Source organism: Mirounga angustirostris, unplaced genomic scaffold (genome assembly GCF_029215605.1).
Source record: "Mirounga angustirostris isolate CCGP_5_RB_7025 unplaced genomic scaffold, mMirAng1.0.hap1 SCAF_16, whole genome shotgun sequence".
NCBI classification, from domain to species: domain Eukaryota; kingdom Metazoa; phylum Chordata; class Mammalia; order Carnivora; family Phocidae; genus Mirounga; species Mirounga angustirostris.
Window position 1 is genome coordinate 13,097,718 of NW_026991724.1, and position 14,132 is coordinate 13,111,849.

General features: G+C 53.5%; 1 protein-coding gene across 3 annotated transcripts in view; it reads right to left on the minus strand.

Annotated features, from left to right (window-relative positions):
- Positions 1–14,132, minus strand: part of VAC14 (VAC14 component of PIKFYVE complex) — a 100,708-nt gene that overhangs the window by 64,118 nt on the left and 22,458 nt on the right. For all 3 annotated transcript variants that reach the window (XM_054511265.2, XM_045890775.2, XM_064581247.1), the window contains exons 10-12: positions 12,282–12,345; positions 5,106–5,250; positions 4,764–4,829 (exon numbers count right to left, since the gene is read on the minus strand). In XM_054511265.2, coding sequence (XP_054367240.1) covers positions 4,764–4,829; positions 5,106–5,250; positions 12,282–12,345 — 275 coding nt within the window. The remainder of the gene's footprint in view (positions 1–4,763; positions 4,830–5,105; positions 5,251–12,281; positions 12,346–14,132) is intronic.

Consider the following 14,132-nt stretch of genomic DNA (forward strand, 5'->3'; position numbering starts at 1 on the left):
TATGGTCCTAAGACAGGGGAACAGGACAGAGACCAGCTTCTGTTCCAGCTTTTGCTGCTGAAGCTGGGGCAGGAAGGATGTGGGGAAAAAACAGAGCCTATTTTCCTGATTCCCATGTGTACCTTTGCATTTCGATGGAAATGAGTACCAGCATCAGAGGGGCCAGAATTTACCATGTGTTCACACATGTCGTGTATTCTACACCCGTGACCTCCTTTAATTCTCACTGGGGAATCCAGACCTGGGAGGGTGCTTCTCCCATTAGTCTCAGTTTTCAGGTAAGTAAACCGGGTGTCAGAGAGACCAGCTCATTTGCTCAAGATCAAGGTTAACCAACTACCGAGTGATGCGCCAGGACCAGACTCTTGGACTGCCTGACCCCAAAGCCTATCTTCTTGAGCCATCAAGCTGCACTGTCACCTGGGAGAAAATATTACCGAAAAGGGATGCCACTCAACATCACAACAAAATTTAAAATACTGAAAATAAACTTCATAACGAGTAAGACCTACAAAACAGGCCTGAAAGCTTTACAAAATGATTTACAGAAACAGGGACAAGCTCTGCGTCTGGGTGGGAGAATTCAAGGCAGCGACATGCCGATTTCCCACTGAAGCGCTTGTCATGACAGACAGGTAGTTATGACAGGCCAGGATCTGGCCCAGGAGCTCTATGCTATCTCCTTTAACAACGGCCTGTGAGGCAAGTGTGGAGATCACGAGCCCCATTTCATAGGCCAGAGAGGTCAGCCTCCTTGCCCTTGCCTCCTTGTCCCTGGCGGAGAGGGTGAGAGCTGCAAGGCAAGCTCAGGTCTGGTGGCCAGTTGTCTGGTGGGGGAGGGGCGCGCGCTACATCCTCTCACCTCTCAGTGCACCAGGCATCCTTCTAGCTCTCTTCTGAGACTGAGATTTCTTTTTTAAACTTCTGCACTGTTTTAAGTGGACTTTATTTTTTAGAGAAGTTTTAGGTCCACAATAATATTGAGCAGAAGGTACAGAGATTTCCCACATACCCCGCCCTCACCCCCGCAGAGCTTCCCCCATAACGACGTTCCCCACCACAGTGGTACGTTTGTTACAATCAGTGAACCTGCACTGACACATCATTGTCACCCAAGGTCCACAGTTTACTTTAGGGCTCACTCCCGGTGCTGTATGTTCTATGGGTTTGGACAGATGTATAACAACGCACACCCACCTTTACCCCGGGGATTCTGAATGCAGGCTGGGAGGCAGTGGTGCTTGGGGGTGAGGTGTCAGTGTGGTCCCAAGGCCCCTCCTGGACCAGTCACACCTTCAAGGACATTGAGAGGAGCCGTCCTCTGGTGCTCATGGGCGGAGCTCACTCAGGCAGCTGCAGGCTTAAGAGGTAGCCGACAACTGGCATCTTCTGGGCAGGGGAAGAAGCAGGCCCACCTCCCTACCAGGATCCAGCAGGAAGCTCTGAGCATGCACCCTACATTCCATGCTACTGAAATCAGGGTTGCATTTTCACTTAAAAACATGTAACTGGATCTCTAGCTAATGGGAGGGTTTTTTCTCTGGTGCCAAGAATTTTAATTTGACACCTGCAAATTCTTTCTGACAAAAGGGATTTTCATATAAAGTGTGCAAGGAGCAGGAGACACTGAGGCAACAGCTACTTATCCTGAATGATGGAAAAACAGAACCAACCGAGGGTGCCAGAAGGGCAGGACTACCAAGTATCGCTGGAGTAGAACTGAGCGACAATAGCAGGCAAGACACCCCAGCAAGGCCAAGTGCCAATGGGACTATGAAACATGGTGGTGTCTCTGAGGCTCTGCCCCTCCCTGCGCCCAGCTCTTGCATCATTAACACCTGGGCACACTCTGTTCCCTGAGGCCAGTGGCTCTCACCAAGTGTGAGAAGCATGTGAGTTTATCATACTGGGAGAAAGAAATATTTGCAACACCAATGACAAACATAATGTCCCCAATATACAAAGAGCTTCTACAAATCAATAAGAAAATGGACAAAGGGTCTGGGGGCTGAAGCTTTTGCAGGATATACACAGCTCTCCACAGCTCACCACATGGAGAACTGTTCTTAAGAACCTGTGGAACAGGCGAAGGCGGCCAGAAATGGGGATGATGATACAACTATAAACACCAGCTCCCCCGCTCCCATGTGGTTCTGATGTGGGTAGCTGGGACAAACACTTGATGGAACACAGGCATGATGGTTAAGTGAGTAGAGGATGAGCTTTGGAGTCAAACAGATCTGGTTTTGAGTTTGGCCTCACACTTCCTAGCTGTTGGGGGGTACTTTACCTCCCTCAGTCTGAGTCTTCTGAACTGTAAAACAGAAAGAGTGACAGTACTTCCCCACAGAATTGTCCAGGGTTCCCCAGATACCACGAATCAAGGGTCCAGCATAGTTCCTGGCACAGGAATGACTTCATACAAGCTATTGTTAAGAATCACCCGATCCCGGGGCTCTGGGATTGAGCCCCGCATCGGGCTCCCTGCTCAGCCGGAAGCCTGCTTCTTCCTCTCCCACTCCCCCTGCTTGTGTTCCCTCTCACGCTGTCTGTCTCTCTCTCTCTCCCTGTCAATTAAATCAATAAATAAAATCTTTAAAAAAAAAAAAAAAAGAATCACCCAAAACAGTGGGATAACCTGCACCTTGAGGCCCCTTGGCTGGATGTAACATTGTGGCTAAATTCTCCCCACCAGTCTGGCTGTGACCTGATCTGACTGAATGGGCTTTCAGGGTCTTAAACCTCAGAGAGCTCTGACTGAGATCAGGGCTGTGTTTGGAAAAACTGGGAAAACCCACGAGAGAGCGATTTCTAGATATCCCAGAAAGGAAGCTCCAGGAGAAGGGGGACTTTGTGTTGTTCATGGCTGTATTTCCATTGCCAAGTACACAGTATGCCCTCAAGGTTGCCAAAGAGACTGGGCAGGGGACACTTAGGAATGTGACATGGTGAAGAACCAGGATAGGGCAGAATCAGGACTCATTACTGATTATCATGGTCCCCAACTCCCTCCCTGGAGAGATGGGAAAGCAGGGACTCTCTGCTCCTGTTACGGCAACAGCCCCCCTTGAGCCCCAAGAGCAGGTGCAATCCTTTCCCGGCAGGGGCCCGCAAGATATGCCCAAAGCTCTGAGAACATTTGGCACTTCAGCAAATCGCGTTTCCACAGCCGCAACCCGAACAGAGCTGTTTAATGGACTGCGTCTCCTCCTGTTCCCTGTAAATGCACACGCACACAGAAACCCATCACGAGCAGAGAGAGCTGCATGGGATTAAGCAAGTCAATTTAAAGGACTGAAAACTCAGCTGCTTCCAGTGAAGTCCTAGCAAAGTTCTGCTTTCCCTTTCTGTCCTGAAATGAGGGCTGTGAGTGTAGTGAGTCACCCCTAACTCAGGCAGAACCGGGCTGTGTCCTCCTGGGCCCCACACTGCAGTGGGGTGCTGAGGGGAAGGGAGAGAGAGGCCGTGTGTGTGCGTGTGAGTGTGTGTGTACATGAGTGGGGCAGGCAGGAGGGGTCAAGGGCAGATGCCCAGACCATCTGTTTTGGATTTTTCTGGAAATGCAGAGTACCTCAGAGGACGGAGAGGCAGACACCTGCCCGTCTGCATCTCTTTTCAGCTCAGGTTTAAGAAAGCAAAGTCAGGCTGCCGGAAAACTACCCTGGGCTCCACACAGCCTGGTACCAGCCTCAGGCACCTCACGCACAGAAGGTTGTGAGCAGTGTCCCTCTCCCCTCTCCCCAACACCCCCAGCTCTTGTCCACTCTCATGTTCCCAATGGGCAGTGTGGGGGATCTGTGGATTCACGTGCCCACTGCCTCAGGGGGCACACAGAGCTCTGCCTGGAGCCCACAGCTGCCCAGAAGACGAAGGAGAGGGACCAGCTGAGGCACAGCCCGCCAGCGTCCGATAGGCAGCCTGGAGCTAGGATGGGTTCAGAGAAGGGATGCTACCCTGGCTGATGGCAACACCCAGCTGCAAATCCTGTCCCTTGGCTGGGAGGCTGGGGAGTCCTGAAAAAGAACCACCTTAGCCTAACTGCACAGAATGGACCACTGCGGAGGCTGGGTGGGGACAGGTGGGGCCTCCCCAAGGGGGCTGAAGGATGCAGGGCCCAGCTCTCCTTCCCCTTCTCTGGGCTAGCCTCTCTCTTCTGCTCTTGACCCCAACACAGCAAAGCTTAAAGGGACAATTTCAAACCAGAGGGCAGAATGGAGTCTGGGTGAAATGAACAGAACGAAAGCTCCAGAGGGGCCAGTGCCGTGCGGCCGGGCACTCAGCATTTTCCGAGGGTCAGTTCACCCTCACAGCCATGTGCTGCCACTGCCCCACTGAGAAGAGAAGGAACCGGACGTGCAGAGTTGTGAAGTGACTTACTCACGGCCAGGAAGCTAAGTGGGGCCAGACCTTGCCTTCGGGTGCCCAACCCACAGCCGAGCTGCCCACCACCACACCCCCTGCCTTCTACGGTCGAGCCAGGTCCCCCCCACCCCCCCACGGCTGGTGTTCTTGCTGATGCATTGACCCAGTGCTCTTCAGAAGGGCCGGCGGAGGAAGTCCTTGTTCCCAAAACCAAGAGCATTAAACCCAGCTTTCCCCGGAAGCGATGCACATTTACCAGGTAGGAAGAGAGCAATTTTTTGGATGCTGATTTAAGAGAACAACAACAAAACGAGCACTTCTCATCTACCAGGTCCCATTAGCCACTCAAAAGGGGAGGCTGGGTAGCCCTGCACAGAAGGAAAGGGGCACACGTGACCTACCTCGTCGGATTCATCCGATAGCGTCTGCAGCAGGATGGGGAAGAGGCTGTCGGTATGCCGGAACATCTGGAGAGCAGAGAAGCCGGGGCACCCGTGAGCATTGCCCTCCACCCCCCACCAGTGGATTCGGCATGGATGGGGTCTTACTGCACTGCGCGGACCACCCCCACGCCCTCCCAGGGCCCCTCCAGCATCTGTCACTCCTCTGCCTGACAGGGGCTTTCTAGAACTGCACTGCCCAGAATCCTGCCAAGCATGAGGCGGCCCCCGAAAACCAAGGTGTACCCCAAAGCAGCCCCCAGCTTGGAAGGGCCTCCGGGGCCTCCGGGTCCAGGGACTCACCTTCCGGGGAGTCTTGATATAGAGGTGGTACAGCCACTTCAGGACGGCGATCCTGGTCATCATCCCAATGGCCACGTCACTGAGGTGGCAGTTTAGGACCTGCACAATGCCGTCGAGGTGGAGTGTGACCGGGGCCCTCTCGGTGCTGGGGGCAAGATCAGGGAGGAGACAGGTGTTGAAGCCACTGGCGCCCCTCCGCCCTGGCCGCAGCGCCACCCCGGCTCCGCACTCGGAACCGCACTCTGCCTCCCTCTCCTGGGCGCAGCGGGCGGGGGGGGCAGGCGGTGCCCACCCTGGCGTGGCTCCCGGAGGGCTGGCTTCACCGCCTTGGCCTTCCTCCTTTCTTTTCAAGGCCAGAGCTGTGACAGCCACAGGTGGGGGAAGAGGGCCAGTCTGCTGCGTGCCTGCCCGCCTCCCCAGCACTAGCCTGGCCTGGGCAGAAAACCTCTCTGCTGTCACCGAGCTGGGGCCCAGCAGACCTCGGGGCTGCAAGGCTGTTCAGCATCTCCAGACGCTTTGTTGATAAAACAAAACCACCACCTCCGACGAGGCCAGGGCAAAGCCCTGAAAAGAGCCCTGAAGAGCCAACAGGTTTTTCCACCGGGCAAACGAAGAACTCTTCTCGAGTAAGGATAGGGCTCGTGGCTTTAGATCTTGCCATACTCCAGGCCATTTGGCACAGGGTTTGGCTTGGTTGAGAAGCCTTGAGAGTTGCCTGTGAAGCTGTAATGCTTTCGTCTGAGTTGGGGAAGGAGCAATACAGCCTCTGCCTCTGAGAGACAGAGCCTGTTCGGACTGCGCTTCACTCCAGCGGGGCACAGGCTCCCGGGCCCAAAGCCTCGCCGGCGTCCGGGCAGAGAGAGGCCCCTGCCCAGCAGCCCGGAGGAGACTGGCTGCCACAGCCCTCTGCCCGAAGCACGGCTCCCAGGCAGAGGCTGGAGTTTCCAGGGGTGGGGGCAGCACGGGCCGAGAACCTAAGGATGTTAGCGAGGGGCTCCCTTCCTGTGACAAGTCATGCCGCCCAAAGGTCTCATGACAGGTGCCCCCCGGGGGCTGCAGTTCCTGAGGACCCCGGCCAGGCAGTTCAGCTGCCTGCCGGGACACAATGGTCTCGCGTGGTATTTCTAGGCTGCTCAATTATTCATTTGCAGCAGGAACTCGATGCCTGTGCTTCCCTAACTCGCCCGCAGCCTCTCTGAAGCTCATTTGATGTGAATTCCTAAAGGGCCCCGCTCTCAGCTCTGTAACTGCTCAGCGGAACTGCTATTCACTACGGTTTGATGATTCCCCATAGCGCTCATTTCAGGGGTGAGAGTGGGCACTCCCGTCCTCTGGTACCCGGAGAGGCTGGGTGTGCTGAGCCTCTGGCCGGGGCGGCCCCTGAGATTTCCCCAGGAGTCATGTGGCCAGAAGTTCTGGGGTCTTCTGAGAATATCCAAACGTCTAGATTCTTTGGGAGCCTAAGACAGATGGGGAAACTAAGGCACAGACAAGTCCAGGGTGGCAAATGCAAGCTCCCAGCCAATCTCTTCAGCAATTCCTCTCCCACACTCACTATTTAGTAGAAATACAACATGAGCCACCTGTGGAATTTCACATTTTCAAGTTTTGTACTAACAAGTAACAAGAAACAGGTAAAATTTTAATGATATATCTTTAATGACTCTAACACACCCAAACAACAGCATTTCAACATACGATCAATACAATAATCAACACACACGTCACTCAGGGCACTTCATATTCTCTTCTGTGTCCTAAGTCTTCGAAACCCCGCGCGCGCCTCACCCCGACAGCACATGTCCGTTCAGACCAGCCACACGGCACGTGCCCAGTAGCCCCACAACAGCGGCTACCGCCACAGACAACACGGCGCGACAGTGTCCGGCTAACGAGCTACCCTACAGCTTCCAGAGCATTCCCTTCCCTCTCTGACAACTTCCTAGATGCTCCCTCTGCTCCTGCCGATGACCAGGACTTACTGTCTCATCTCTAAGTCCTTCTTTTTCCCATCCTGCTGGCCTCCTACCTGGCTCCGTCCAGCATGCTGTTATAGTTCTTCTCCTTGAGAAGCTGGAAAAGTTCCAGAAACCTACCCGCAGCCCAAGGCCTTAACAAAGGAGGAGCTCAGGATGCTGTGAGGAAGGAGCAGAAGCCGTCCTGGCCCTGCCTCTTCTTTCCTAACCTGGTGAGCCCCCAGTCCACATTGAGTCCCTTTCCTCAGCAGGAGCGGCAGGGCATTCCAGCTGCCACATGGGGCCCGTGGTGCCAGGAGGACCCCGTGCCTGGCAGGCCACCACCACTTTCTTAGCCGAAATGGCCCCCTTGGGAGCCAGGCCTTGATTTCACTCCCCCAGGGGAGTCAGAACTGTACTGGCCAGCAACGGCTGTGTCCTAAGCTACTGGCAAGGAGGAAGGCAGCACCAAGCCCAGCTTCCCCAACTCCACCCTGCAAATCAGGCCCCGAGGTTACCCAGTCAGCAAGTGGTAGCACCAGCAATCTGAATGTGAGCAGTCGGAGTCTAGAGTGGCCTCGTCCACCACATGCCACTGCCTCCCAGTGGGCCAGGCTCAGGAGAGTCCACTTCCCACTGGCCCCTGGCAGAGGCAGCAAGATGGCAGCCCCTCTGGGGACTGGCCACTCCCTGGCCAGGTCAGACCTGGCAGCCCCATGTACTGGAGGCAGAAAGAGGTCACCACGTATACCTTTCACCGTATTTTCTTATCGGTATGGTAGGCAAAGTCTCTACGTGGGGTGAGAAAGGATACCGGGAAAGCCTGGTGCTGACCCATGTGGGGGGCACTCCAAATCTGAGCGGCCCAAATAGGCCTCCAAGATGCTAGACGGTCCCTGGGGCAGCTGGGCTCCTTGCTTCAGTGTGGTCTCCTGCTTCACTTTTGGCCAGCTCAGTGTCTCCTCTGAGGGACAAAGCAAAGGCCAGCCCGTGGTGGCATCTCCCTCAGGTGGCACTGTGTCAAGGCCAAACAACGAAGGATTTCATGGAGCGGTGTGTGAGAACTGGCAGTATTTTGTGCGCTAACATGACTTCCCCACAACAGAACTCCCCAGACACGGGCACCTTCAAATCACTGCCGAGGCAGGTGTCAACTTCAACCAACCAAGAACATCATAGCCGAAAGGGACCTCATGGTTCAAGTAACTTGATCCTTCAGTGCACGGATGAGATAGTATGAGACCTGTCCAAGGCCATGCGGCCATGCGCTGACAACTTATTCCTGTAGCTGGAGACATTCTCCACGGGTCTCACTTCCCCTGGCTGGCTGGAGGGGAGGCTCACGGGAAGCAGGCGCACCCCAGGGCACCAGGGAGACTGATCTTCGTGCCCAGGAAAGATCCCGCCAGCTGTCAAGGAGGTGGCTCTCAGCGGCTCCGCTGGGTGTGGTTGGCCCCTGTGTGCTGGGCTCCTAACGTGCTCCGAGGGAAGCCAGAACTCCGTGAGAAGCCAGGCCCTTCTTCCAGAGGGCAGGCTGCAGGGCATGCTCAGCTGCTGCGCTGCTGCTAGCCTGGAGTCTGAGATGGGGTAGCCTCCGCCCTGGCTTCCCTTCCCCAGAGAGCAGAAGGCAGCTCACTCAGTTTAAAATTTATTTCTGCATCGGTTCCAAACAGTCTAGACTAGTCACTCCTGGGGGCTTCTGAGTTATTTCAAGGTGTCTGCGAAACTCCATTTCCACTGCACATTTTCTCATAAGGCATCTCGTAACTAATGTCTTACACATATATGTACTACATTTTCCAAAGGCACGGCACTACTGTGGCCATTAAAATACCGACTTATTAAATAATACTTCTGATACTACTAATAAATAATGATAAATTCCAGTGGTTCTCTCTGGGAGGTGGCACTTCATTTCTGTAATGTCTAACTTTGTATGGTACTAGTATGTTATATCTCTAATCAAATTAGAAGAGAAGAAATAAAAAAAAGAATTGTTTCTGAACTCAACGTTGTTTTTTTTATAAAGTATCTTTACAACTTCTTTTCAGTCAGCAGATGCTCAAAGTTGGGAAGCACTGAATTCCAGATCTTTCTGCCTGCCTTTCTACAGCCAGCTATACCAGGAGACCTATACTGAATGTTGCTGATGACACCGCGGCCCTCGGCGAGGCGCAGGGCATCAGAGTGGACGCCTGTGTCCACGGTAACACCTGTCCCGGGCTCCCACATCAGCTGAGTGAGGGAGGCTGACGTGCGGTTTCTGTAACTCTCCCAGTGTACCCACTAAAGGTCACACCAGGGGGCTGCTTGGCAGGAAGACCGGCCTGGCTTGAATTCCAACTTGGCCACTAAGGAGCCTAGAGATTTTGGGCAAGAAGTTAACCTCTCTAGGCCTGTTTCCTCATTTGTAAAATGGGGATAATAATGAGGTTCTCGTAATAGTAACTGCACTAAAATGTGTAAAGAGCTTTCTGTGGGCTGGGCACCATTCTATTCTCTTTACATATTCAACTCATAGGAGCTCCACACCCCTAGGAGGTAGGTATTATCACTGCACCCGGTTTACAGATGAGGACACTGGGGAAGGGAGCAGGGCCACAGAGTCAGGACGTGTGTCCAGGCAGTTGGACTGCACTGTGCAGAGGATTCATGGGAGCCGAGGGCAGGCAGTGGGGCTGGACAGTCGCAGGGCAGGTTCTGTTTCTTGGTGACCCTGGAAGGTGCCCTCTTGCCCAAGTGCAGTCCCCCTCTGGCAGCACCTACTGGAGGAAGCATGCACCCACCCTACTGTCCTCTGCTGCCATCTCCAAGGAGTGGGGGGCCCAGGCACCCTGGCTTGGGGTTCACGACTCCGAAGGCTGCCCCCCTCTCTGGCACAGCTACTGACTCAGACCGCAGCTGCCACGAGGAAGGGGCCATTCGTGGGAGACAGAAAGCTTGAGATGATTTGCTCTTGGTTTTTAATTTTAAGAGGGTAGGATCCGACATGGGCTCCTGAATGACAGGTATAAAGCAAAGCCTGGTTCCAACGAGGTAGTTCCTCGCCTCGGCCTCTAGACCCGGCCCGGCAAATGGCGCCCCTGCCTCCCAAGCGAGGTGGCGGAGAGTCGTGCCCGCCTGCACGGTCAGTTGGTGATGTCCGATCTCTGCCTCCTCCTAGACCTCCCTCCACCTCGCACTGCCAACTCCGTGGAGCAGGATAATTCCCCGTGGCCTGGACAACAGTGACAGGTCTGCAACAGGTTTCTGTGCTCCCACTGTTGCCCCTCCCTCACGTGCCCTCCCGGGGGCTGCCACAGGACCTCCCATGTCACAGGTTGGTATCTGGCACCACCACTTAGCAGGCAGGCTCCCACGGCCTTGAGAACAAAAGCAGGGTGCCCTCTTCCTGCACCTCCATCCAGATCCCCACCCCGCCGAATCCAGGATCCAAACCTGCCTCCTTAACCACCCCTCCCCGAATCCAGGATCCAAACCTGCCTCTTTAACTGCCCCCCTCCCCGAATCCAGAATCCAAACCTGCCTCCTTAACCGCCCCCCTGCCCCGAATCCAGGATCCAAACCTGCCTCCTTAACCACTCCCCCCTCCGAGTCCAGGATCCAAACCTGCCACCTTAACCGCACCCGAGGGTGCTGAGAGCCACATGGCACAGAGCCCTTGACTGGCCCACTCACACACCTGTTCCTCCTTCCACCCCAGCTCGAGAAATGCCAGGATATCCTGAGTTGGCTCAAGCCCCAAATCTAGAAGTTATTTTTTCCCTCATGTCTTTCCTCTCGCTCCACCACATGCATCCGCAAATCCTGTCAATTCACCCTTCACAAAAGAGAAAAAAACCTCCCCAACTTTCTCCATGTTCTGCCCCCTCTTCGGGCTGAGCCTCTTTCCCTTAACACAGGCTGGTCAACAGTGAACCCCCCAGCTGGTCTGCACTCACCCGACCCCCCTAAATCCCTTCTCTACACAGCAGGCCCCACATCGCCTGTCCCTCCTCAGCCCAACAATGGTAATACTACTACTAATGACGCCATGGGATTTAAACAACAGCAAAATCCAATGACGTGACAGGAAGTATTTGGCACAGCGGGCCCAGGAAGCACTCACGAGTGATCATCCTCATCAGCCACGATGCCGGTGAGCTTCGGCTCAGGCGCCATGGCTGGCCCCCAACATCCTGAGTACCTCCTCCCCCCCAGAAACCACTGTCCTGTTTCTGTCTCCCCACTGGAGAACCTCAAGGTTGGGGATCACAGTCAGGGGTCCCATCTTTACCTTGGAACCTGTGGGGCTGAACACAGGCAGGTACTCTGGAGTATGTGACAACTAATAGGATGAATAAACGAATAATGTCTACTGCCTTGCTCAGACGATTAGGAGAGGTCCCAGGAGCAATCCACATTTATAGTCCATACTCACACACTTCGAACACTCCCACGGGGTCCTTAGAGGTAAGAATAAATGAACAAATGATACCAGAGGAGGAAAGAGCTGAAAGGTCTGGGAAGAAGAGAGCCTCTCGCGGGTTGAGTGCAGATCTTCTCTTCATGAGTGACCTGTTCCCCAGGGCCCAGGTTCAGGGCTGAGTTCAGAGGGAAGACACCGCTGCAGGAGAGTGCCATCCATCGCAACCCCACAGAAAAACTGACATGGGGCAAGTCCAGGGGACTCGGGACAGGGACAGAATGGCGAGAACTCCCTCTCCAGGGGAACGCCATCACCCTGCATACAGGATGGAGGGAACTGCAAGGAAGGGAATGATCCTGCTGCTAGGCCTGCACCGCCCCCGCGTGGAAGGCTGCGCCATGACAGCTGACCTGGCTCCCCGGGGAGGACCGCTCCTGCTGCCCAGTCTCTGCACTCCCAGACTCTGGAACGGCCGTCTCCTTGCCAGTCTTGTCAGCCCCACGTTCTCCTGACAAGCAAAAGTTCCGGGCAAAGGCATCTGTACGTGCCTCCCTGTAGCCACCATGCACTGGTGATACTTTTACAGCTCGTACTTACTGACCTCCAGCAGCTTCTAATCCCTCCCCACGGCTGCTGGTCCGTCAGAACTGGGTGGACTGGGTTTGCTCAGCATCTTTCAGATTCCCTCACCAGGCATCTCCTGTGTCCCACCTGGAGAGTTTGCCCGGGGTCTTCCCTGAAGTTTCCTGCACCCAGGAAAGATCTAGGCCACTTGCTTTCTATCAACACCTCCGGCTGGCACAAACCACTTACCTGGCTGGTGTGAAGACGCCGCTGCCGCTGCTGAAGCTGGAGTCACAGGAACCATCGGGGCCTCCTGGGGACAGTGAGAGGAACAAGATGTCACGCCCAAGGGCTGCTGGGGTCTCGGAGTGCACGAGATCCCCGCTATGAGGACACGGACCCTCTAGCTCCCCACACCTTGATTCTGGCTCTTGAAGAGGACTGTAGCTCGGGAGCCCCGAGGACACAGTGCCACTCATTCCCCAAAGCTTGCTGGAGAGCACCCATGCTTGGAAGGTTTCAGGCACAGCGATCTCAAAAGGAGAAGGACACCTGTGCTCACACATCTGGGAAATCTCAGAAGGGACTGCTGGCCCGAGGGCATGTCACAAACCACTCCTGGGAAGGTCCACATCGTTAGCCACCCGGGAAATGAAAATCAAAGCTGCCAGGAGGTACCATTTCACACCCACCGGGGGGCTGAAACAAAGACAGAGTAAGTGTGTGAGGCTGTGGAGAAAGGAAAACGCTCGGAGCCTGTGGGTGGGAATGTAAAACGGTGCGGATGCTCTAACTGCCTGGCAATTCCTTCAGGGTTCAACGCAGTTACCCTATGACCTGGCAGTTCCACTCCTAGATAGATACCCCAGAGGAAAGGACACTTCTGTCCACACCGGAACCGCACGCCACGTTCAGAGCAATTCCAATGTCTACCAGCTGGTGATGCATCAATAGAATGCGTTAGCGCCGTACAATGGACTATTATTTAACAATAACAAGGCGTGAAGTACTGGTATGTGCTCCAACATGGATGAAGACTGAAGATATGCCAAGGGAAAGAACCTAGTTGCAAAAGCCCACATACTGTAGGACTCCATTTGGGTGAAATGTCCAGAATGGACAGATCTATAAAGACAGAACATAGAATAAAGGTTGCCGAGAGCTAGGGGTAAGAGGCCATGATACCCAGTTTCTTAAATTAAAAAAAGCAAAACAAAAACCACAACCTTTTTATTTTGAAATAATTTTAGATTTAGATTTATCTGAAATAGCACAGAATTTTGTTTACCCTTCACCCCGATGCTCCTAGTGTTAACATCATACGTTATCAAACCAGGAAAGCAGCACTGACACAAGACTATTAACAAAACTACAGAGCTAATTAGAACGTCACCGGGTTTTCCACTCATGCCCTTTGTTCCAGGACAGAATCGGGGAGCACACGTTACATTTAGTTGTCCAGGCTTAGTCCCCTCCGATCTGGGACTATCATTGAAGCCCTGGTCAGTTACAGTGCAGAATGTGTTGCCACTTGGGTTGGTTGCGTGTTTTCTCATGATTAGGCTGAGGTTACACATTTCTGGAAGAACGCCACCAAAGTGATACGCCTTCTCAGTGCATCATGTCGGAGGTACATGATGTCTGTCTTGTTACCGGTGATGCTAAACCAATCATTGGACTGTGGTAGTGTCTGCTGGGTTTCTCTCCTGTGAGTTACTAGTCTCCTTTTTGTCATCAGTAAATATCTTGGGGAAGACTTGAGACTAGACAAATACCCAGTTTTTTCCTCAAACATTCCCTTGCTGATTTTGGCATCCATTGGTGGATCTGTAATAATTATTACTGTTGAGTTTCCCTAATGGTTATTTTCTGTTTTCCTCTGTCTTTCTACATTTATTAACTGGAATTCCTCTATATGGAAAAGCTGTCCCTTCTCATCCATCCATCCATATCATTATGTATATATATTTTATTCTGTGGATTAGTAAATAAAACTATCATTATTTATATATTGTTGTTCAAATGGTACCAGCCTTGACCTGTTAGAAGTTTTAAATCATACAAGTAAAACATTCTCATTCTAAAAATTTCAAGCAAAGC